The sequence below is a fragment of the Fistularia commersonii genome, chromosome 8 (genome assembly GCF_037954325.1).
Source record: "Fistularia commersonii isolate RoL2024-O1a breed Wild chromosome 8, RoL_Fcom_v1.0, whole genome shotgun sequence".
Taxonomy (NCBI): Eukaryota; Metazoa; Chordata; class Actinopteri; order Syngnathiformes; family Fistulariidae; genus Fistularia; species Fistularia commersonii.
Genome location: NC_141291.1, coordinates 14158671 through 14183744, shown reverse-complemented (window position 1 = coordinate 14183744; position 25074 = coordinate 14158671). Strand labels below are relative to the sequence as shown.

General features: G+C 41.9%; 1 protein-coding gene across 2 annotated transcripts in view; it reads right to left on the bottom strand.

The window, feature by feature from the left end:
- Positions 1-44: 44 nt before the first annotated feature.
- flt1 (fms related receptor tyrosine kinase 1) overlaps positions 45-25074 on the bottom strand; it is a 30911-nt gene continuing 5881 nt past the window's right edge. The window contains exons 5-30 of one of the 2 annotated variants that reach the window (XM_086151300.1): positions 21547-21712; positions 21315-21451; positions 20798-20969; positions 20455-20572; positions 19148-19317; positions 18834-18981; positions 13663-13786; positions 13127-13235; positions 11088-11393; positions 8475-8621; positions 8256-8387; positions 6865-6971; positions 6163-6298; positions 5604-5708; positions 5384-5497; positions 5216-5304; positions 4689-4791; positions 4493-4590; positions 4268-4390; positions 3803-3914; positions 3560-3659; positions 3312-3417; positions 3096-3196; positions 2832-2895; positions 2668-2747; positions 45-1658 (exon numbers count right to left, since the gene is read on the bottom strand). In XM_086151300.1, coding sequence (XP_086007426.1) covers positions 1514-1658; positions 2668-2747; positions 2832-2895; positions 3096-3196; positions 3312-3417; positions 3560-3659; positions 3803-3914; positions 4268-4390; positions 4493-4590; positions 4689-4791; positions 5216-5304; positions 5384-5497; positions 5604-5708; positions 6163-6298; positions 6865-6971; positions 8256-8387; positions 8475-8621; positions 11088-11393; positions 13127-13235; positions 13663-13786; positions 18834-18981; positions 19148-19317; positions 20455-20572; positions 20798-20969; positions 21315-21451; positions 21547-21712 — 3312 coding nt within the window. In that variant the 3' untranslated portion in view covers positions 45-1513. The remainder of the gene's footprint in view (positions 1659-2667; positions 2748-2831; positions 2896-3095; positions 3197-3311; positions 3418-3559; positions 3660-3802; positions 3915-4267; positions 4391-4492; positions 4591-4688; positions 4792-5215; positions 5305-5383; positions 5498-5603; positions 5709-6162; positions 6299-6864; positions 6972-8255; positions 8388-8474; positions 8622-11087; positions 11394-13126; positions 13236-13662; positions 13787-18833; positions 18982-19147; positions 19318-20454; positions 20573-20797; positions 20970-21314; positions 21452-21546; positions 21713-25074) is intronic. The other variant, XM_086151301.1, reaches the window with a different exon arrangement.

Genomic DNA, 25074 nt, shown 5'->3' with positions numbered 1-25074 from the left:
TTTCATCAGTTAGCAGTGATGGTTTGTTAGAAATCCCATGCATGTTTTATAGTAACTTCCATGTTGTGCTCAGTTTATTGAACAGTTAATGTTACTCAGGGAAAGAGCAAAAAAAAAAAGAATTGCATTTTCACTCAGGCTGTACTGTGTGAAGCTCTAATATAAAACACATAGCGGTTAAAAGACTGATTTAAAGTCAATATTGAACCTGGTTCAATTTGTTCAGGATCATTTGTACTGTTTTCCTGAGACGTTAACCCATTAAGTTCAAGAAAAACAATTTCAAAAGTCCACTTCAACATTTTCCGAGAAAGACAGTCCCAACGTAGTTGGTTTACTTCCCAGGAGACTGCTTGGATTAATGATTGATAAGTTTGAACAAGAGCAAATGGAACATTCCACATGAAAACAGTTGATTACGGTCTTTAGCCAATATTCCGCATTTATATCATTATTTTACATAGCATGCCAGAATATGAGAGTTCCTTTATCAAAGCACACCTTGCAGATAATACAGTCTACATCACGAAAATCAGACCAGCTCGACAATTTATTAAATGATCATTAAGTGAATTATGCATGAAATGAATACAGCATTAAATAAATAATATCACCCTGTGTAACAAATCCTATTCATCTATAGTGTTTTCCAGCATATAGTGGCTGTGTACATGGAACATGTAATTCATACAGCAATGTTCCACTTCACAGAGTTCAGCACATGAGGTACCAATGCAATAAGCTCTAATAGTAAAATACATTCTGCATAAATTCGTATGATAAATACTGCCCGTTATTAAGTAGCTGCTCTTGGAAAGGGTGGTGTTTGAAAAGATTCTCCTGAGAAGAGGGTTATACTGCAAACTCAATGCACATTGAAAAAAAGTAGTACAATCAAGAGAAATTCTAAATTTGGTTTATGGGATGAAAAAAAAGTTTTCTAAAAGGGGAAGACCTCCTCCAGTCTTGGAACTGCTACATCTTATAATTCCATTTTCTTAATTTTAATTCATATGCTCATAAAGTTCATAATTGTGAGATTAAAAACAGTAAAAAAATCTTTTTTTTTCGAATGATTTTTGTTTTTTTATCATCCATTCATTATCTATACCACTTATCCTGCAGTCAGGGTCAGGGGGGTACGCTTGAACCTAAGTCAGCTGTCATTGGACAAAAGGGTTGCCCTGGGCCTGTGGAGCCAATCATTGGGCCACATTCAACCTTAAACAATTTAGGATTTCCAGTGAACCTAAAGCATGTTCTGGCACCCTCATATATTATTTACAGTTAAATAACTGATGGTGAATGTGTAATGGGGAAGCTCTCTTTCTTAAAAGTAGACACGCACGTTTACATTAGAGATTCTAGTTTGTACTTGTTAATTTTTGCAGATTTTATAATGAGGTAGTGAATGCAAGCTGTGAAGAAAAAAAGAATATGTTTGAAGAAGTATAAGTGTGAGATCTAAGTTTATACGTGTGTTTATAAGCTGCTCTAGAAGAAGTTGAGGGTGCTAAAGGGAGGGATAGAGGAAGGCCGAGTTGTAGTCTGGAGGCGGGGAGCTCCCGTTGTCTGATTCCCAGTCAAACGACAGGATAGACGGCCCCTTCACGCCGAAGGCCACCTGGCTTTGCCGGCACTCGTTGGAATCGTGGATCCTGAACACAGAAAGTCGCAAAATAACCTTCACTAGCTGTTCCTCTATGGCTACCTTACACCATGTTACAATGATCCAGAGAGAGATGAGTTTTTCTTTTTTCATTTGACATCAAGTGTATTTTTATCCCGGATGAGCACTCAGAGAATACGTTAAATATGGACGCAAGGGAGTAACATCTTTAGTTCCTATAACGGTCGTCATGTGTGAAGTACTGCAAGTAAAAGTGGTGAGGGTCTAAGGCCAAAGTACTGCAACTGTGGAGGTAACCACACTGTTGGTCACAGAAAGGTTGAGGCCAGAAAAAAAAAGTGAAAAAAAATGTTATCTTTAAGGAAATGCAACTTTTGAGGTTCAGATTGTAACCTGAAGCTGCTGCTGGGGGGAAACAGTGTGGTCACACATTTAACGTACAATTGTGCTTAACCTTCGCTGTGGTGGCTGAACAGTCTAGTCAGCCGGCTGACTGTTCAGAGGAATTAAAACAACTCGACTGTTTGGGATGATGATGTAAGAGGTGCCAATTGAGGAATCCCAGGAAAGCCAAATTGGGTTTGGTGTTGTTCAGGCAACAAGACACAATGCGAGGGAGAAGAATGCTGAGTTGTTGCTTTAATAAAGCAAAACATTTCACAGAAAAAATCGAACCAGGGAAATATTTTAACCTCGATAAATTATTCAAGTGAAGGGCTTTTGGAGATGCTGATATCTGATTTGCAACAACGGGTGGAAATCCTTCCGGCAGATCAGATTGAGAAAAAAGTCAGCAGGCCAGGAAATGATAAGCCCTTTACATCGATGTGACACATTGCCAACCCCCTGGGAGTTTTATTTAATAATTTGAAAAATAGCTATGTTGGATTCGGGTTCCTTGAAGCCTAGGTTCTGGTTTGCAGACTTTGAGTTATGTGACCAGATGGTGAGTGTGGTGTTTGCACGTTCTGCTGCACTATGAAAGAATTCAGAGCCCGGTGATAGAAGGTCAAAGGTCAAATATTCAAGATGTCCACCTGCTGTTGGCGTTGTTATTCCACGTCAGATGTTTGAGCTCCTCTGATGGCAAGACCATTCCGCTATCGCTCTGCTCGCCCTAAAGCAAAATAGATATTACTTTATTGTTTCCGAGTGTGTTTGCAGTGACGTTTTCATTATTTTGTTCTTTTTTCTGTCTCACCTCAGACCCATCCTGCTTGTCGCAGGACAGGTTCTCAAACGTCTGAAGCGCGGCCCTCATGTAGCTTGAGTTGTTGAACAGAGAAGCAAAAGATTAGTTTGAGTTTTCACTACTGCATCAACCTGTTTCCTGTTGCACCTGAAACGGGTTTCAGTTGTCATACACAGATTCCGCCACCGTTGCATGCAATTGACTGGCAACAGCGCTCCTGAAATTGTCAAGCTCAGGCAAGCATGCTGCCTAATTGTGTCTGAACGTCCTCACCTCAGGTTTGTGATGGCAAATGGGGTTTGCTTAAAAGTCTTGCTGTGATTTGAGTTTCCAGAATTCATGAAAGTTTCCAGAGGAATGTAATCCTTCCCATCCTGTTGAGGGGAAAGGAAAATTGCTGTTGTGTTATTGTGGATCATCTGTACCCATATGTGGTGGAAATACAGGAAATGATTGCAAGGAAGGCCAGATCTCTTAGCAAAACCTGACCTGCTGCACCCTTGCCTGAAGCAGGTCTCCGAGTGTCTCCACCAGATTAGGAAAGGTAGGCCGGTCTGACGGACTCGCCTCCCAGCAGGCCAGCATTGTACTGTAACTGTGTACACAAATACACCGAGTGCACAATTTGCTCATTTAGATCCAAAAATAACACTGTCGTCACCGAGTATTGGCTTCTAGGGGGTTTTCAAACTCCATTATTTCTTGTACACAGTTTATAATTGTTTGGAAAAACTCACATCTCCGGTGTGCTGTACTCCGGTGCTCGCATTCTGGTCCCCGCTTTGAGTCTGTGGCAGAATTCCTCATCAATATGAAGACCAGGATAAGGGGAAGCACCTACAGGACGCACATTACCAAGCGAAAAAAACAAAACAAAAACAGAGCCGAATGACCCTTGTCTTGAACAAAATGCATCAAAATCAGAGAAAAAGTTTAGTTTGCTTTTGTTATTGTACTCTGCGTCGTGTGAGGGCTCATACCCAAAGAGAAGATCTCCCAGAGCAGAATCCCAAAGGCCCAGACATCACTTTGGGTGGTGAACACCTTGTCAAAGATGGACTCCGGGGACATCCACTTCAGAGGGAGGCGGGCCTGTGCCGCCGGCCACGGGAAAGGACCACAATTAATAAATACGGCAATTCACATGGGGAAATGTGTTTGCGTTTATGCGACGGATTTTTGTTTTAAAATCCATTTATAATGCATTATGAATTAGGAATAATTGAAACAGCTGCAATGTTGCAATCTACCGAATGATCCCCAAGGAGAAGATTAGAAGTAATTCATTAAGAAATGATTGATAATGTGAAGAAAATAATTATTCTTGCACAATTTCTCTAATTTTAATTTTTTTTTAATTTTCATTTTTATTTTGATGCTTCATACTTTTACCAAGTGTGAAAAAAAACAGTTCTTGTATGACTGTGTATCCCATCCGTACTTACATCTCCCTTTCGCACATAGTCGGGGTCTTTGTAGATATCTCTGGCCAGGCCGAAGTCGCATATCTTCACCACTTTATTGTCACTGAGTAAGATATTTCTAGCGGCCAGGTCTCTGTGAATACACTGATGAGCGCAGAAAGAGAGCAAGTATATATATATGTATGTTGAAAAAGGGGAAAAATATGAATAACGGGTTCACACGAGTAGGACCGAGGTGTATTGGACCTTGCGAGAGGCTAGAAACTCCATCCCCCGTGCCACCTGGAAGCTGAATGAGATCAGATCCTCCAGGAATAAAGGAGCGTCTTTGTCAGATATGCAATCTACAGCACACAAGAAGAAAAAAAAAAAACAGGCGCGTTATCGGGCGCATCTGGCACGAGCGTGAAACCCCAAAACTGGCGTCGGTCCTCTCTCTCACCCAGGTCATCCTCTTTGTTGTCTCTCTCCTCAGATGTAATGCTGTTCTGACTGTCAGTCATGCTGTTAACGCAAGTCAGCCCACCAGCTGGTCTTAGAGTCACCTGGGTATGAAATCAAATTGTGATTAAATATGGGATAGCATGACATGTCCACAGAGATATGCATAGTCACATGTCAGGATAAGGATTGAGCTTATTGTGCTATTCATTTCAATCAATTTGTTAGGCTGCTTTTTTGTGATACTTTTTTTTTGGCCTGAGAACATTACCTTTTTAGGAAATATTTTTAAGTTACTGGACAAGACACAAGAAGAAGGAAGTGAATACACCTTGCTGAAAACCATTTGTCATGTTCAAACCTCAAACAGAAGCAGAACTGAGTTTCCTTGGTGTGAAAGTCAGTCAACGTGTGAAGCACAATGATGGGATTCTCACCGGTACATTACGATCACTGGGTTTTATATTATCCAGGTATGTCCTGAGTTTATATTTGAATGCGCCGGGAGAAAGGTGCCGAGTGTCTTACCCTGTTGAGCTCAAACACCTCACGCTTGCTCTTCAGGAAGGTTGACAGATTTCCATAGCGACAATATTCGACAATGACCATGAGTGGTCCTACACAGATAAAGCACACATGAGATGCACAAGTTATACGCACACCTACATGAACACGCACACGCAAACGCACACGCACCTCCCGGCTTGGTGCAGGCTCCTAGGAGGTTGACAACATTGAGGTGGTGTCCTATGTAGTTGAGAATTTTCAGCTCAGTCATAAGAGCTTTGTGCTCGCTGACAGTGGCTCCCTCTAGTGGACAGAATGAGAATGGCAGAAGATTTTTTAGGACTAATTCAGCTCCTACATCAGAGGTACCTGAAAGAAAACAGTGACACCAGCAGCTTTCATTCTGTACCTTTGAGCATTTTAACAGCCACTGTCCTGCAGCCGGTGGTGCTGTCTATTCCAAACGCCGATGCCTGCATCACCTTGCCGAAGGCTCCCCGGCCCAAATTCTTCCCTGGAGGAGGAACAAGTTCAGAGAAAACGATGCTGTGATTAAAAAGGGAGATATCTTTTGTATTTTGGCTAATCAATAAATACTATTATCCTCCACCCAGGACTCCAGACCTCGATAAGAGACATTATCAACCATCTATTTAACAGAATCCCACCCTTATGATAGAGAGAGCTGATTAGTGACAGTAAACACAGTCTGCAGCCCCCTTCCCTCCGCTCCAGTTGATTAGCTCCTCACAGACACACAGCCTGATTAATGAAAAGCGACACTCCCAATTATAATCTGATAAGACTTATGAGAAAGTCCTTGTATCTGTGTTATGATCCTTAATACTCCCCTCTCCCCTTTGTTCGCGTAACATCCTCCAGATTCTTCTCGTCTCATATCTCGATCAAGAAAATGACCATAAGGAGCAGTTTTTGTTTTGATTTTCATGAATGGTAAATTAGTTTACCTAATTTGAGTCTCTCTCTGGGAAACTCCCATTGGTTTGGGTCATACTGTAGTCTGTCACACTGCCCCTCCATTGGCCCGTCCCCCGAGTCCAGTATGATTGACAGGTATTCCGTTTTGGCATTTGTGTTGTCGGCCTTCGGAAAAAGGAAAAAGAAGGTGCGTAGTCAAATACATGAATAAATCAAAATAAGACAAGTCGGGGAAATACAAAATACAGAAATACAATGAAATACTGTCGGTGACCATTCACCTCAAGTGTTTTGGGTTAAAGCTCAAGTGTTTTTTTCCCCTTTAAAAGACCTGATGCTTTTGGGTTAAAAATTATGATGTGAGCTTCCGTTACAAAGAGGGGTGAGCGGGGAGACTGAATTTTATAACCATTTGTGTGGAGTTAAGTAAACTCAACCAAGTGCATTATAGCATTACAAACACAAAATTACCATGCTGTGGTTTGACAAGAACTCAAAGAAATAAAATCCAAGTGATCTAGGGAAAACAGAGGTCAATAAAACTTCATCGCTGGCACTGAAAGAAAACACTGTTCCTCCACAAACTCGTACAGTTTCAGTTATCCATGTTAAAAAGTGGTATTTAAGGTTGTTCCAAGGCTCACTTCAATAGCAAGAAAAGCAGATTAAGATATTCACCTATTACACAACCTGAATTCTTTTATTCCAAAAATGTCCTTGGTTCCTCTCACCTGTCTCAGTTTGCGTATCAGCAGTGTCAGCAAAATCCAGAGGAATGCTGCCACAATGCAGGTGCAGATGAGGGTGGGAATCTCTACAAACGATGCTTCTGAGGAATCTACACACAAACACACACACAAACACACACGCACACACACACACACACACTTTAACAATCCAACTGAGGATATTGTTTGACAGTGCCCCGGGGACCTGCCAGAATTTTGACACCTTCGTAAAACTAAAACAAGAAAGAATGTCTCTTATTCAGGGCCTTTTGCTCACATATATGAGGTCTTTTGAAACAACCACAATTATGAGTCTCTGTGGAACAGCAGAAAAATTGCGGGTACGTCTACTATGTAACACTGGGACCACTGAATCTTACCACACAATTAACACAATTAACACAATTAATATAAATGTATTATGGTAATTCTTATTGGAATCATCATCATCATCAACATTATCATTATTGTTGTTACATTCTACCATGAATACCATTTTGTTCCTATTTTAAACGGAAAATGTAGAAAAGCCCCACTCATTACTATGTGGAGCCTCTCAGAGATGTTGGCTAAGCCCTTCCGGAGGAAATAAAAATGGGAGACAGTTTCCTTCCTGACTGATCAGAACACAACAACTTACATAGCCACTCCTCTCAGACACGAGGAAGAGTGTCCGCCACTAGTGCCATGGATCTGTGGTCAACTTGTGGTGGACAATCAGAGGACCTGCCTCCACTGTCTGCCACCTGCCATTGAGTGTTTGTGTGTGTGTGTGTGTGTGTGTGTGAACGAGGAGAGTTGAACAAAAGGCTGAGACGTATTATGTCAATAAATACTAGAATCAGTATTCGCGCATGAATGAAGTGTTATGCAGATGATACACTTATTACTATTATTACTGATATATTACTATTTAAAAAACAAAATCCTAGTACTCTGATGCAAAAATAGCACTTTAAAAGATGTTTAGTGATAGTCTAACTCTTCCATGAGCATCTTCCTTAGCATGTCTTTGGCGACTATCTTTAATTTCATAATTTCATAATGTGCGAAATATGATTAAAACAATGTAGTGCTGCCAATCTGGTATGTGTGCATGGATATCTAATTTAACATGAAAAATTTGATATTTATTCTCTCTATCATGTCCCCTGAAAACCTTCAATAACTACAATTTTTACGAAACATTCATGTCATCTCTTTTTTTATAGAACTGCCAGTGCTGATACATAGATGGTAGCAATGAGATTCATTCAGTTACAGTATATCTAGGTTATGGATAAGTTTATACTGGCCAAAAATCACTGTACAAACAGAATTACGGGCTAACCTTTAAAAATCAGAATCAAGAAGCAAAAAATAATGGAAGATAGTATAGGTTGAGAAATACATACTGTTGACCCATATATAGGCAGAGCTTTCAGCAGAGCCTTTCTCATTCAAGGCCTGGCATGTGTACAAGCCCTGGTCCTCCACAGTGATGCGGTCAATATGGAGGATCCCCTCTTCTGGTGATATGACGATGCCTAAAAAAGTTTACCAAAATTTAAATGTATCATATTAAAGCTTCAAACTGAATATGTGAGAATTGCATACTATAGGATTGTTCTTGCCTGATCCTTGAGACAGGGCGTGCTCATCCTTGTACCATGTAATCGTCGGGTGTGGGATGCCTCGGGAGGGACAGCTAAGGGTCACTGAGCTGCTAATATTGACAGTACAGTCTGTCAAATTGTCCAGGAGTGCTGGAGGCTCCAGAACTGAAAGGAGAAACATTAATACCCGTGCACGCAAACACACGCACACACACGCACACACACGCACACACACGCACACACACGCACACACACGCACACACACACACACATGCACACACACAGGTAATACATTAATACTTTAAAGAACTTGGGGTAGTAGTGAGCAGAATCCTACTATTATTGACATATACAATATTAGTAATATAGCAATATTAATAATAAATACAAAAAGTGGATGCTTGATTCTCTGTAGCCTGGCAGCAATGTAAATCAAATATAATGCAAAGGCTGAAAGCACAGGGTATTCAGCTATGATAGCTGAATAACAAACTATAAAAAACAAACCATCTCAAATGAATATAAGCATGTTCAATAATGCTACTGCTTCATTTAATTCTCTTCAGGGAAGAAAATATTTCTGTAGGATTTCTGAAAGAGTGAGTTTCAATAAAATACAATGATCTAGTATTTCATTAACTGCAGCAGTTACAAAGTAATAGAGTTTAACAGATAAGAAAAATAAAGTTTTCAGTCAGAGTCTTGTTTGTATGAAAGCCTGAAATTCACTTCATGGTTCAGTGAGAAACTGTGGTATTTTTTCACAGAACAATGAGGGAGACAGCCAGGATTTGCTGTTTTTTGTTGAAAACAACACAGTTGGCTGAGGAGGGAGGGACAAGAAAATGTGAGAGTAAAAATATGAATAAACAAAATGCTGAGCGATTCATGTGCTGGTTAGTTTTGAGGAAGGATGTGATCATAAGCTAAAGAAAAATCCCATATACAGAATCAATTAAAAAATATATATACTATTGCTATTATTATTATTAATTTGTTGCTAAAAATGTTTCACTCAAATTCAGTGCAATTGCGCAAAACATTCACACGTTTTTTTTTCCCAAGTAGTCATTCTTCAGTTCCACATTTGTCTTACTACACTCATAGCTATTTAAAGACAACAAAAAAAAAAATGGTGATGAAATGAAACCAATTTCTTTTTTTTCCCACTGTTTGCTGGACCACTGCCACTCTTGGACAATGACTGTGCGCTCACAGTGACACATTTCTGCACAAGAATGGCCTTGGCTTCAACCTGTGAGTCAGCTTACGTTTGGGATCTCTGGGGCACCTTACTCACCCTAAAATACCCCGTATAACAATTCCAAAAAGTGACAACAATGTAGTATTTCATCATCTGGACAATTACATTATTGGTCTGTGAGTGAACACAATGAAGTGAATACTGATTTTCCCTTTCCTTCTCATGCAATGCGGGGAAATAAATACACATGCACCATATTGCATGTGTATGATTAATTTCTCCAGGAACCATTGCAATCGCGTATCTTATTCGGATAGAATCTCTTTCTCTCTCCAATGTCCATCACTCCCTCGTTCTTCCATGTCACCCCATCTCTTCGGCGATACCCAGATGGGGGTCCATGAAGAGGAAGTCTACGTGTTGAGCCCTGATTGTATAGAGAACAGCAGTAAAAGACATGAAGAAAAGTCACTTAACCAAGGCAACTGATTGTTGTTTCCCCTATCTTCCTTCTGGTTAACAATTGATGATTGTCCACGGGGGCTGGGGCCTGACAGTGTCTGATTGGGTGATTGTTCTTCTGGCCCTGTGTAGGGGCCTGTAAATGTGGCATTGTGGGAAGTGCCATTGTGTGCTCTTCCTCCAGACAAGAGCTCATTCCCACGTGAAAGAGGTGCTGAGCGGGAGAGCGAGAGCAAAGGCAGGGTGGGGCCTCAGGAAGCTGAGGGGACCCAATTCCCAAGCAGTGAGATCGCTGTGAGAGTGGGTGTTTGTTTGTTTGTAGGTAAGTACAATATACGTATACAAGAAACAAGAAACTGGATTTGAGTTGTGAATACTGAGAGCTCAACCGAAAACCCTTCAACGAGATGCTCAAAATAGCACCACGGGCTGCTGACAGCTGCCCATTGGATGCTTCTTATTTACACTTTTAAGAATAAAATTCAAAGATGTGAAATGAGGGTCTACTAAAAGAATTATAATGATGGATTCTAATATAGGGGAAGCATAAAAATGTATCATTGTGGAATTGACTCATCCCAAAAATGGAAATGGTGTCAGTTACAAAATATGATTTCATTTTCTGTTTTTCAACATGCTTTTGTTGGTGTTTAACTAACATTTAAAGTTTTAAACTGTCACTTCAAAGGACTTTAAATTCTAATTCTAAATGAGCAAAATGAGCATTCTTCCTATTATAAGCAAGTGGAAGAGATCAGATCTTTCATCTATCAGATTACACCTCTGTTTATGTTTGCTACATGTCCTTGTTGTGAAAAATGGTGAAATGTAATCATATGATCGATGTTAAAAACGTTAAATTGTACTAATTAGAGCGATCCAGTAAAGTATGTAATCATCGTTTGCGGGTGAGTATTTATGATAACGGAAGATGCGGTGCAGGATGAACGAGAACAACCACTCACTTGTGACGGCCACCTGTGTGTCCAGGTGTATCTCTTTTCCTGTGAGAAGGTGTTGGGCGGAGCATCTATAGGTTCCGGAGTCTCTAGATGTCAGGTTGCTTCGCAACAGCAGCAGCGCATCAGAAAACTCCCCCAATGTTAGGTCACCACTTGGGGTGGGGCTCAGAGATCTGGCACCCTCCGTGCCATTCAGCTGTTTCCATGACAACGAGGTGTACAGGTACTTATTGGCCAGACAGGTGAGATGGAGGTCTCCCCCCTCTCTGGGTTCCTCCCCCTGGATCACGCCAAAAGCCCCTGGGATGTCTGAAGGACACGCAGGGCAGAGACAGATGAGCATGTTGCAGTGGGTCTTCAATTTGCTACAGGGGCACTTATAAGTTCCTGTTGTGTGTGTGTGTGTTTGTGTGTGTGTGTGTGTGTGTGTGTGTGTGTGTCCGGGCCATGTATACCATGTAAACCATGTAAGGACCTGATTCTACCTATCCTATACTTTTTAAAGCTTTGATGACAATGTTGAATGGCTATTGTCGGTAAAAGCAGCTAGAGGAATACAGTGAAAAGGCTTTTTATTTACTTAAGCCATTTGAAACTTCCCGTGGAAATGGCTCGAGAGTTTCCTGATGGCAGATAGTGTTTATCTTTCCCGAACACCCCAAGGCCTCCCGAAATAAAGCGGACCTGCCATTCCAAGGAAGTTTGCTGAACGGGGAAGTGGAACGATAAGAGTCCCAGGTTCCTGTTTCAATTTTACTCACACACCAACAGCCCAGTGCACATATACACCACTGACACAAAAACTTATCCCTGGTAACTATACTTACCGCAACTACGGCGTGAACACAATGCACGTATACTTCTTTGTTCTGCCAAGTATTTCAACCAGCAATCATCGGCGTTACTACCTCTATGACAAATTACACTTGCATTCAAGGAAAACAGAATGGAGAGTTTGAACTTTATCTGATCCTGCACTGCTTTACACCGTTGGGAGCAGGTGTTTATTTAAAAACCCTGCGGTGTTTCTAAATAAATGTGAATTGTAGATGACTTAATATGAACATTTTATTTATATCAAACAAAAGCCATTTATCTGTGGTGGTTCTTGTGACATTCACGTTAAGAAGAAATTGATTCTACTTTACATTTTTCCATTGATCACAGACATCGATGTCGCCATCAATCAGTCATTATCTGCACTCTCAATAAAAACATTTTTATTTTACTGTCAGTTAAAGAAGTTTATGGGTCCAGGAAAATCATTTTCTCTTTTTTGCTTTAAACATTCTGTCAATCTACCAAAAATTATTATCGTAATCATTGATTATTTTCTCCATTTATCAATCTGTTTTCATTTGTTTTTTGTTTAGGGGAAACCCATTGAACCAGAAAACTCCATTTCATCTTCTTATCCAAGATATTCCTGCATGGATATTTTTTTCTGTGCATATTTTTTGTATAATTAATTGGTATGAAGTAAATAACACTGGATAAGGAGAATCCATCTTCAAGACAGTCCTCTGTGGTTCTAGTACACTACTGCAACCCTATTTTGCAATTTTTGAATGTGCGCATCAGGTCCAATTAGTGAATTATTAAAGGGCTGTTTTATTTGACAATACTCTTCAGGTAGCAATCAACCCTCACGGTCTGGTAAAGGACACCTTAATTTTACTATCTGCTGTTAAAATAAACCTCCCTCTGCTCAAGTAAGTGTATTAATGTGTGTTTGTCTAGAAGAGAAGGCAAGGGAAGTCAAAAGATCAACAAATTGTTACTATTGCTGACACTCAATAATGACGAGGCTCACAAAAAAAAAAGCTGTTTCATTTCATGTCATTTTTTTCACTAATTTTTGGTATGGTGGTATGTTATGACAACTCATGACCTAGTCATTTCACATCAGGCTGGATTCAGTGATGGCAAGTGGAGTTATGTAACTACATGGGAATTGTGGCTGCGGGCTTAATTTTTCTGAGAAACAATAAGAATTATCCGGTTATGTCTTTGAGAAAACTGAAAATATTACACAACATCACCTGTGATGTAGAAATGGACGTCAAGTAAGTCTGTACCCGCAGAGTTGGAGGCAATGCAGCGGTACACCCCGGACACCAGGGCCTCGGCCACAGTAAGGACTCCGACCATCTACAGAGAGTGCAAACATCGGCGTGACTGCAAAGCAGGACTTTGCAAAAGCAGAGGCGGACACACACACACACAAGGTTGTGGCTCGTTACCTATGCTGTTGATGGCAGGATCAGAGTTTCCATTGACAGACAATAGAGGGTCTCTGAGCCAGATCTCCTGCCCACTTCCAGCACAGTGGGCAGCTCAACATGCAAACTGTTGATAAGTGTATATACTCAATGTATTGAGGGTGGGCTGGTGTGTGTGTGTGTGCTTAATAACAGAAAGATGATTATAAAACCATATCAGGATCAAACTGCAATTGTCATTGAGGCCCTCGAAATATATGTTCCAGAAGTATTTTCATGTAAAGATCCTGTTATGAAACCATTATTACAGCTTTCTTATTTGTTTGTTGTAGTGTGTATTTTGGTGCTATACCCACTTTTTTCTTCCCCTGAAGCACTTCCTGTCTATGCGTAACACTCAGGATATGGTTGTGTGTGGACGTGGCGGGGACTCTCTCCGTCACCGGGCTCCATAGTGAGGAGGACGTCGGACACACGCACCTTGGAGGAGGAGAAGGATGAGAAGGACTCAGCTGTGTTGACACAAGTCATATAAAGTTGCCTCCAGGTGTGTATAAGTGTATGTGTGCGCACAGCGTGAGGAAGAGCAAAACTCCGGGGAAGCGTCTCGATTGTTGCCGCTCGATGTTATCTTTACCGTGGTTCGCATTGTCATCGTCACCAAGCTGTATTAATCAAGAGCATCACGTCCTCTCAGCTGCTCTGGCGGGCTGACAATAGCAAATCTTCCGAGTGCGATGTAATGTCGGACGTTCATCCACCGAGGATGCAGAGGTGGCGTATTGTCATCCTGTGCGTTAGCTTCCTTCTATTCTTAACAAATCATCCCACATCTCCAGGACATCGTTTCCTGTCCCTCTCGATGACTCTCACAAATTTGAAGAACTGGAACTTGTGCAAACGTCTTTAGAGGGATTTTTGCAATTAACCATCGAATTCACAATTGAGCAAGAAACTGGTTGAAGGCAAATTGTTGGAAAATAATGGATTCCTTTGAATTTAAACCCCCGCTCTACTGCGGGGAAATGGCTATGTGATGTTACTTCAGTGATAAATGTTATTTAATAATGCCGGAGTACTGCATTTATAAAAAGTATCAATTCAAAATGCTGTGTTTAACATGTCTTGGCGGGACGTTCTGGTGACTATACTTTAATATAGATTATTTGTTTAGTATATTATTTAATAATTTTAACCTTGCATATCTGTCGTCGGATCATGGGAATATCTTGAATATAATACGTTTCAAATACTGCAAAATAGTCGGAGGCGTTGTCTCGTGCTATCTATCTATCTACTGGACATTAGATATCATAAAGCGTTGGCGTTTCCCATGAAGAGCTTGAGCAATGAATGCAGTTTTCTATTAACTGCGGATTATATGGGGAAACTTGGACACTGTCAGAAAGAGGTAGCGAAACTCACACAGATGTGGCTGAGAATGATGAAAAATGACGATAACAGGCAGGAGGAAAAGCATGTTATCGTGACTTTAGGATGAACTGCCCACCGCCCTCCCACACCTCTATCATTAAGGTGATGCTCATTAATCATCTCCCAGCCTCTCCTCGCCGCAGCCCGTCTGCGTCCTTGTTGTCCTCCTCCTCTGACTGTCCTCATCTCTTTCCTATTGTTGGTCCCCTCCTGCTCCCTGATTGCTCTTCCTCTTGGCATCGAGATAGTAAGCAATTGCATGAATGACCCACCCCAGCGCCGCTCAAGACGCTGGAAGACTAAATCACGAACACACACGTATGTTGGTGCACTTGCACACATCCACATACCGCATTCACGCAGGCATAGTCTGCTCCAACTCTCCCCCGTGCTTCCCAGGAAAATTCTTTTCCAAGGTGAATAAAGGGATTAGTTGGACGTGGACTTAAGGGTTAGAAACAAAAAAAGTGCACACACACACACACACACATGCCTCATTCACACAGTGTGTGCCTGTCAAAGGGGTGAGAGTGTCCCTGGAAATATGAATGAAGTGTTCCAAGTTGTGTATCAGTGGGGGTTATGCCTTTTCTTCCTGTCCTGTGTCACTGCCCAAAATACACTTGTACCTCCGTCCTTCTCTTTTCCTGTCTCGATCCCGAAACGACCACCAGCCGTGTTCAAACAAATACACAAATATAAGCAAAGTTTAATGCAAAAAAAAAAAAACACAACCGACCGATATAACAATTCAACAAAAATTACATGAAAACTTAACAGTTTCATACAGAGTTGGCAAATATTGTCATTTCCTCATATGTAAGTTAGTTGTATAAAATTCTTAAATATTAGATTCATATATTACTCATAAAACATCTTTATACAAGGAATGGATCACATTGGGAGACACCCGTAGAATGGAAAACAAGCAGGCTCACATGCAGTCACACACACACGCACACAAACACACGCACGCACGCGCACACAGGGAAATAGATATATTTAACACTTACAGGGCTCATTCTCTTACATTAGTTTGCAGGATCACTCACACACTTGGCTGTTTTACTTCCAATACAAAGACAACAGGGCTGTTATTGTGACATTGTTTGAAACAAAAGACATTTTGACAGCATATGACACAACTGGACGTCATCTGACAGAGGGCGGTCACAGTCTTTGGTCCGTGGAGACTTCCTACATGGTAGGTGTTTGTGCGACCGTCAGTCTTTTAATAGAGAACTAAACAAGGCATCCCATCACGAACAACACAAAGCGTGTCCTCTCTCCCATTTCACCCGCGAGGTGAGCATATCTGGCGGTCTATTGGTGCTGTTGTTTTTTTTTGTTTTTTTTTAAATTGGAACCGAAACTCACAGCTTTGGTGGATGTCAGGATCAGATCAGGGCTTAGGACAGGCACAGTTCATGCACCCATTTATAGTACCACTCTCGGACACAAAAAAGCAAGGCAGCTCCAGAAACGTGGCTGGTGGATGGATGGAATTGCACTTCTTCTGGCTCAAAATGTCCGTGACACATAAAAAGCATAAAACGACTACAGGACGGGTGCGTGCAAGGGGGAGGACTGTAACATGGGCGATGTGGCAAATAAATAAATAATCAGTAAAGCAGGTGTCCTTCAATCCTTGGTAATGTGGTAATGCGTTTTTTTTTTCTTTTTCTTCCTTCATGTTTCCTGTGTCTCCTGGTCGCCACTGCTCAGCAGTGTTCCTAGTCATTTTCACGCCAGTTCACCAGCACAGGGTCATCACATGGGATCACTGGTAAGTGTCAGTGAGGCTTGCGGCTGCTACGGAGAAGAGACGGCGAGTGTGCGGAGGTGGTGGTGGTGGGCGGCCGGTGGGATTTCCAGGGTGGGAGGCAACGGGGAGTTGTGTTCTTCTGTTCTGGTGGAGGACGACAGGTCGGGGTGGAGGACAGAGCTGGTGAAGGAAGGGGTCGGAGAGGTATGCGAGGGGCAGCAGAGTTGGGGGTGAGGCTCTCAAGAATAGAGCGAGCTCTTGAGGAAGCGGACTGTGCCACGTTTGAAGACGAAGGGACAATCACGCTGCTGGGAAGCGTCTCGCATCGGAGAGGAAGCCAAACAACAAGAGGAAAAGCGCTCTGATTTTCGCACAGGAAGCCCAGTGCGCCTCCTGCCCGGGCCAGATAAGAGCGCTGCGGTTCCCAGGGCCAGACCCGGGAGTGGACTCAGGACCCAGGCGTGAGGGCCCCCTCAGCCTGGCCCAGCCTGGTCCACTGTCCCTGGGCCTCCTCCGGCACAGCGTCAAGCTCGTGGTGCAGCCGGGCTGCAAAGAACAAGGGCCTGGTGAGGATCCAGCCAAAAACCAGTCAAAGGAAACAAACGCAACACAATCACTGAATCAAAACAGAGCTACAGTGGACAAACTGTCTCCAGGGACAATAGCCGTTAGCTTCAGATACCGATCCTGCCCATTAAAAATTATTTTCTATTCTCTTTTATAAGAAAACGTGTCCCTTTATTGCGTTTATTATGGTTAGGGCAGGACCACTTGAACCTTCTTTCCTTGAGAAAAAACATTGACAAAGTGCCGTGATAAATGATAAATAAAAGATACCGGAAACCTACAATCTGTCAGGACTACACTGAGGTGAACCTTAGACGGAGAACTTTGGGAGTGGACATCTAGGAGGTTTGGTATCCCCTGTGAGTGTCTGATTTGATATTTCCACCTGTCTTAAGAATTTTACTTGCACACTGAAGACAGTATTTGGCGGAGACTCATGGATGAGACCCCGCCATTAGCGGCACCTCGGCATGGCGCCATCTGAGAGTACCGAGGTTAAGGGCCAAGTACACTGATGATGTCAGAGTGTCTCGGAGGGGGAATCGTGTGTGGGCGGCTGCCGCGATGCTCTCAGGTAATACTTAACCTTTCTGACTTGGCCATAAGCAACACAATACGTGTCTGACCTCCAAGAACGACTCAATCAGTGTTTTTGCCAAGTGCCTGCTCGAACATGCATGCATGTGCTCGCATTTGCGCGAGTTGACTAAACGACTGTTGCGCCGCATCCCTGGGTTGGGCTGTTTCTCATGAGAACTTTATATATAGTGTGTGTGTGTGTGTGTGTGTGTGTGTGTGTGTGTCAGATATAAGAAAAAGCATCACAGGATGTGGTGTGCAATCACAATAATAAACAGGGCTCTCAACCTGCGTCCTGGACAGGAAATTCATTAAATCATAGCGTTTGATTTGGAAACCAACAAATCGTGACTGAGAGCACGGAACTGGGCTTCTATTGAAGTGTGTGTTTTTTTCCTATGTCCTTTCAAGTCTGAGATACACTGTGTGTCCTGTGTCTGTGAATGTGCAAGGCACACACACACACACACACACCAGCACTCGCGCATGCACACACTCACGCACACAGAGACGAGTTACACATATGCATGCATTTGAACATACGTATGGACACATGGACAGAACAAACATATGGGAAAATGTTGCGTGAGCAGACAAACATATAAACACAAACGATGAAACATGAATAAATGTGAGCGCGCGTACACACACACACGCGCACACACACACACCTACACACACACACACACACACACACCCACGCACACACACATACATTTTCACACATTGCCGCACATGAAAGGCCAACAAAGGCATCTGTTCTGGTTACAAGACGGAAACTCACGCTGAAATAGACAAAACATGTCTCGTTTTCAAAATCCAATACACAATACACACCCCAGATCTAACACACAATAAATAGCACATTTTTCTTCTCGCCTTTTTTTTTCCAAATTGTATATACGCTATGCCTCTGACATAATGGTTCCTACCGGTTATAATGGAGACTAATTGGGATACAATTGACTCCTCAAACTTAAAACCCTGTTTTAAAGGATTTCAAGTGCATTACAATTTGTCTCCCTTTTCTTAATACATTTTTAAAACCATTGACCCAAAAAAAAATCAATTCTAACTATTAAAAAAATGCACCTGTGAATACCTAAGAAGGCCGGCGCTGTTCTGGTAAAGTCTCCTCACTTGCACAACAGTTATCACGTGGTCTGGTCTAGATTTACTTACAGGCCTTTGGACGGGCAGGGATGCCAGCGCCACTGGATGTGAGGAGGTGGGACGCCGTGTGATGTGCAGTGCAAGGATTGCCTGCTCCCCCGCGGCACGGTGCCCGGATCCTGCAAGGACACCGCTTTCTCCCCTATCTTAGGGCTCACTGTCAGTGGAAAGAAACACAACATGCACACACACACAAACACACACACACACAGAGAGAGAGAAAGAGAGAGGGAGAGAGAGAGACAGAGCAAGGTTAAATATAAATCAGTGAGTTAAGAAAAAATACACTCAGAGAAAGAATTCAGTCTGTATTTATTTCTCACCGGTGACCATTAGTTTGAGCGTGAGATTCTGGTAAAGTCCATGTTCTTTGATCCGGACCAGAATGGTGTATTTCCCTGAGTCCTCCTCTGCAACATCCCGAATAACCAGTGCATTGCCTTCTATGTGGTATCTGGAGCATTTCTCCGCAGCCACCATTCCGTCCTTCAACCTGAAGAGGGAAAAAAAAAGAAAATTGAAATGAGGATTGCAACGGTGAATGTTCTCTACCAAGGGTTAGAAGTAGGGAGCTAAAGTTGGCAAATAAGGTAACTTTTGTTCGAGTGATAATTTGATAAATGAGCAATTCTTCATCGATGCATGAAGGATGGGAAGAAGAAGCAGGGAGTACAAGTTCTTGTCATCTTGGCAGCTGGACTAAAATTTCTTCACTTGAAGATGTTTCACCCTCATCCGAGAGGCTTCTCCAGTTCTAATGACCAATGGGGAGTTTCCGAAAATAACTGCCAGGGTTTTGGGCAGGTCTAATGGTGGCTGGTTGTTTAAATGGAAGAGTTGATCTGTAGAAACTAGGTGTAAGGGAGTGTTGTTATGCTACATAAAAGATCAGTTTAGTGGGGTTACCTATCCACCTAGGGCAGGACAGGACTCCATGGTCCACCTACACCTGAAGCACAAGTGCCATTCGTTTGAAGACAGCCAGAGAAGACAGATGGTTCGAGAGAGAAGTTTAAGATTGCCAAAACAGAAAAACCATCTCTGAATAGAGGAGGATGCCACATACACAACCTTTCACAAACGCACAACGTTAAACAATACCAAGACGGATTTGCACAGACAAACCAGCCACCTCTGCACCCTCCAAATAACCAGGAAAGACCCACCACCAGAACCAGTCCCAGGTAACGTCCGAATGAACATCAGTTCATGTGATCCAACAGGTTTCTATCCTTTGTTTAGCTTTACCTGTTCACATATCAATCTAAGTAATCCCACTAAGTTGCTCTTTTGTTCAATCGAACGTCACCTCCATTACCTCAACAACCCCCTTATACTTACTTTCTGCAGATCAACTCTTCCATTTACACAAGCCACCATAACCTAGACCCACCCAAAGCCCGCCCAAAACCCTGGCAGTTATATTCAGAAACTCTCCATAGGTTATTAGAAGTGAAGAAGCCTTTCGGATGAGGAGTGAAAAGTCTTCAAGTGAAGAAATTCAAGTCCACTTGCCAAGACAAGGAGATCTCAACAACAATTCACCAGGACCTGGATGACTAAGAAGCTCCACCGAAAGGAAGTACAAGAATTCTAATCTTAGGTTGGGGTCATAAATCCGAGCCCTTACCAGATGACTTCAGGTGGAGGGAACGCTCTAAGTTTGGGAGCGATTCGGTAATATTTCTGCCCTGCTTTGACCTCCATCACGGATCCATGTCTGGGCTTCAAACGGATGAAGGGCCGATCTAATATCAGGAACACAGATGGAAACATTCATGTCAGATCACAACTGCGACTCATGTGATACATGTGTGACGACAAATGTGTTTCATTTTCTTAACACCGATTCAAACTGGGTACGGGAGTGAAAACTGGTGATTCCCCAAGAAGAAGTAGCAACCACCAGACGTTGACTGTACTCTTTCGCATTCAATTATTGTCATGTTATGATATTTGAGAATCCTACGCACCATAGACGGTAACAAAGACTGTCTTTTGCTTCATGTTTTCGCCGCTGGTAACGCGGCATGTTACCGGCCCCCGGTCTGAACGCTGGAGCTTTGGGACAGTTAGGATACTGTAGAAGAGCATGTGCGTTCTGTGTTTCACAAGCCTTTTGGTGGTGAAGCCGCTGCGAGTAATCTGAGGAGGAGAAGAAAAATTAACATTGATGCAAAGTGATTTTTTTTTCTCATTTTAATAACCCTTATTTGAAATCGTAAAGTGAAACACATGAAGAAAATTCCCCAGCTGGCAACGAGGCTTGTATTCCAAGTGTTCCAGGATGTTAAATAAAATAAATAAATATATGAATAAATGAATAAATATATTTTTTTTGTTTATTTTTAAAGAAATATTGTATATGTAAATTGAATAATGGAATAATAGAAAATAATAGACTTTCTTTTTTTTTTTTAACCTCGATATTAAAAAAGTAAAAACGTCTGCGTCATACAAAGACCACACAGACTGTCATTTCTAACTGACCTTTCCAGGGTAGTCCCAGGTGATGTTGACTCTGGTGCCTAGTTCTCCGATGGCAGTGCAGTTCAAGGCTAGCCTCTCCCCTTTCAAGGCCTGGAAAGGGTCACTGCTGTTCAGATACACCGCCATGATGTTATTCACTACCAGAGGAGAAATACATAAAAAAAAAAAAAAACATTACACGCAAATCTGGGCGGATGGGGTTGGGGAATGTTGCTGCCGGGAAGATGCTTACCCTGCCTGTGAACGATGTATGTGCGTGACTTATGCGCGACGCCGTTGGCGAAGGTCAGGCAGTTGAAGAGGCCGGTGTAGTTGACGGTGGGATTTTGGATGGTGAAACCTCGAGTGTTGTTCCAGGTGATGCTGCTGTGGCCCGGCGTGAGTACTTGGTCTTGGAACTGTGTGTGGTGGTAGAGGAGTAGGTAACAGATATCACATATTTGACTCATCCAGAAGCTTAATGGTGGAGAAATTCACCGTCACCCCCCCAACCTCTAGAGAGTGTCATACTGACGGAAAAAAAATGTCACTCGTTCAACAATTCTTTTCAACAAGTCTTTTATCACTCATCCTAAAAATAAATGTGCGGTGTTATCCTGGAGGCAGTGCTATTTGAGTCATGACATGATATACTGTGCCCTTTTGGAGAAGTAAGAGTCATCACAAAAGATGTGTCATCCTCATTCATAGAACATGTTTGGAGAACTGATCAAGCGTTAACCAAAAAGAAAAATTCTGTGTGGCAATAAAAAGAAAAGGTAGCCAAAATGAAATGTTCCCTCCAGAGCAAAAGCAATCTCTTCATTGTTTTTACATTTACATCATGGTCTTAGTGACATTTCTGACAAAGAAAGAGTGGAAAGGGACATTTCTTTGTCAAAAGAATGATCTCTGCCAAAAAAAAGCTGCCAATATATGATGAATACAGATTCCGCTTCCTACATCCTGTCATTTGCGTGAACCAGATTTCCAACCCAATAGTTTATTGCCTTTATTGAATGAAATCATTAACAAATTGTGCTGACACCTCTGCAGCTGCGTACACAAGCACACATCTGGAGGGTAAAATGCCTGGTTTCCTTCCGCAAGTGAAATCCCTTCGGGGAGACCAGCAAGCATTGGATGGCGTCACCATTGGGGTTGCCATAAACCTTCTCCTAAAAGTGGGATGAACTTGACAAAACACACCAGGGAGATGAAAGTTTTTGATAAAAAAAAAAAAAATAATAATAATAAAAAAATATATATAGATATATATGTATCTATATCTATATATAGGTATAGATGTATCTATATCTATATATATATAAAATTCTATATATATATAGATATATATCTATATATATAGTTTAAAAAAAAAAAACATTTATTTATTTATTTATTTATTTTTATTTTTTTCTGAGTTTTCGGCGGTTTGGATGGCTAGCATGCAGTCAAATAAGTGTACAATACCTCCAGCGGGCACACCGTACTACGAATCATAGGAAGATAAAAACATGTACAAAAATCAAATACACTTTCTATGAGTCTGTGGCGTAAACAGAGTAAACAAATCTGAGCGGTATCTTAAGGAAACAGCACTGGAAAAAAAAGTGAGGGAAGACTCAGCCTGGAACTTCTGAATGATGCCACGTGTTAAGAAGATGCTTCCGAAATTCTCAAGTCATTTTTATAATCTATTTTTATTTTTTTGATGTTCTGACACGGACACTTGTGTAACCGTGTTGTTCCCTTGGAGGCAGACTCAAGGAAATGTTTACTAGTTTCTGTGACACGGTGGAAGTCTCCCACCCTCTCTCAGGGGAACAGGTAGACCTCCCCGCGTTCACCCCCAGCTTGCTCACAAAGAGCGTGTTCTAATGTGAACTGGCTGACATCCCCCCTCCCAGAGCTAGGTGACCCTTTCAGATCGCCCTTAGCTCCACCTTTTTTTATTCTTGGTCCTGAAAGGAGACGCAAGCACATGCATCCCACCCTTCCCTAAATCTAAATTTATCAATGCCAGATCTGGAAAAGGGGAGGGGGTGAGCGTAGGTAACCTCTCTGCTCCCTCTTACCCCCATTAATCACCAGTGCAGGAGCAAAGGTGTTAGATGGGTTTGGGTATGAAAAACGTGACCATAGTTCATCTGCATTGCATTCCGCCAACACAGGATATAAACACGGTGAATGGAAACCGCAGGTCAACCCCTGCAGCGTCAGCGGTCACTTTCACGTCTCCTGCTAGTGAGAGCGGGGCCCCCTAAATGATCATCCGCACTCAGGATGGTCGTATTATAGAACAGGGGGGCAAGTGGAAAATTCCCTGCAGGAAAAAAACACTCCAGATCCAGGTGACTGGAGAGGAATTCCCGCTTCCAAGCAGCCGGCGGAGGCTGAGGGGAGGGAGGATGATAGAGGCTGTTTATGAACTTGTCGCTTGCACATATGGAACTATCTTAAATGTCAGAAGTGTTACATTAAGGAACTGATTTGGGAGGAAAAGTTCCAAAGTTTGTGTGCAAGTGTCTTACTCGAGATCAACATCACAATTTATCTATTTATACATTTATTTTGAACTTGCATCTGGAGTTTGGAAACTCCTGTCTTAGCTTTCTCCCAAATTCCCAGAGGCTGCTCTTTAATTTCTGATGATCAGGAGGCCGTTTCTAAGCTTGATTGTTGAGGTTTTTGTTTATGTCTCACTGAGGAAATTAAACTGGTACTTTATATTGCTGGTGGCGGAGGCGGTACTAATGCCAGAGGGACTGGCATAGGTGGAAATCTGATCATGATACAATCATGTTTTACCAAATTAAAAAAAAAAAAAAAAAAAAGTTTTAAATTGACACTTGTAGGATGACCGTGTAATTGAACACAATGTTCTATTGTCATATCAATTGCATCGGGACAGCTACTTGGAGTATCGAGTGATTCGGGTTCTGGATGAAATGTTAAATCAGCATGATTCAAATGATCATGTCTGTACGCTTGTTCCCTAGGCGGGACGATGAAAAATGAACCTTAATTGGGGCAAAATAGACATAATAATATAAATATATGTAAATATATGTCAATTACTAACCCATTTTCTGTTGTTTGAGAGCTATCACATAACTCCAAAAGATGTCAACATCATGTACACAAATCTGAGAGGAGTCTCTCCAGCCATCCTCAAGACGTTTTTGTAAAGTCACCGAAGAAACCATTACAATTAACACGTCGAAAGTCATTTCAAATGTCATATGGCTCAAGATCTGTTGGAGGGTTGTTTGCAAATGATCTTAAAAGATCTATATCTCTTCGGTGTTGGTATGTAAAGGCAGCGTAGATTCCACTGATGCCAGGGTTTTCCCGGGGAATGTCCAAAGAAGAACCTTCGTCCCTCAGGGACAGCAATGATGAACGCAAAAGATGTGAAGAGCCACTTTGAAAGTCGCCATTTCCCAAAGAAGAAGAAGGGGAAACGCAGTTTTCGCTCCTCTGTTGAGACACAGCTGGAGCAGACAGCGTGACAAACTTCAGACCGATTTCAAAACCGACGATATCAAAGAGGAAATCAACATCATCATCTTGCCCTGAAGCCATGTTTAAAATTCATGCTAGAAAAAGCCTTCCTTTGGGGTTAAGGGTAGTTAAAAACTGTCTGGATTCATAGTATATTAATCATTGGATGAGGTAAAAAAAAAAAAATGCTGTGAAAAAAAGGCAATTTTTTGTAGATGACTTTTTTAGTTATCAAAAAGGTGAAATTATGGATGGGGCAATTTAGCGCTCTGGC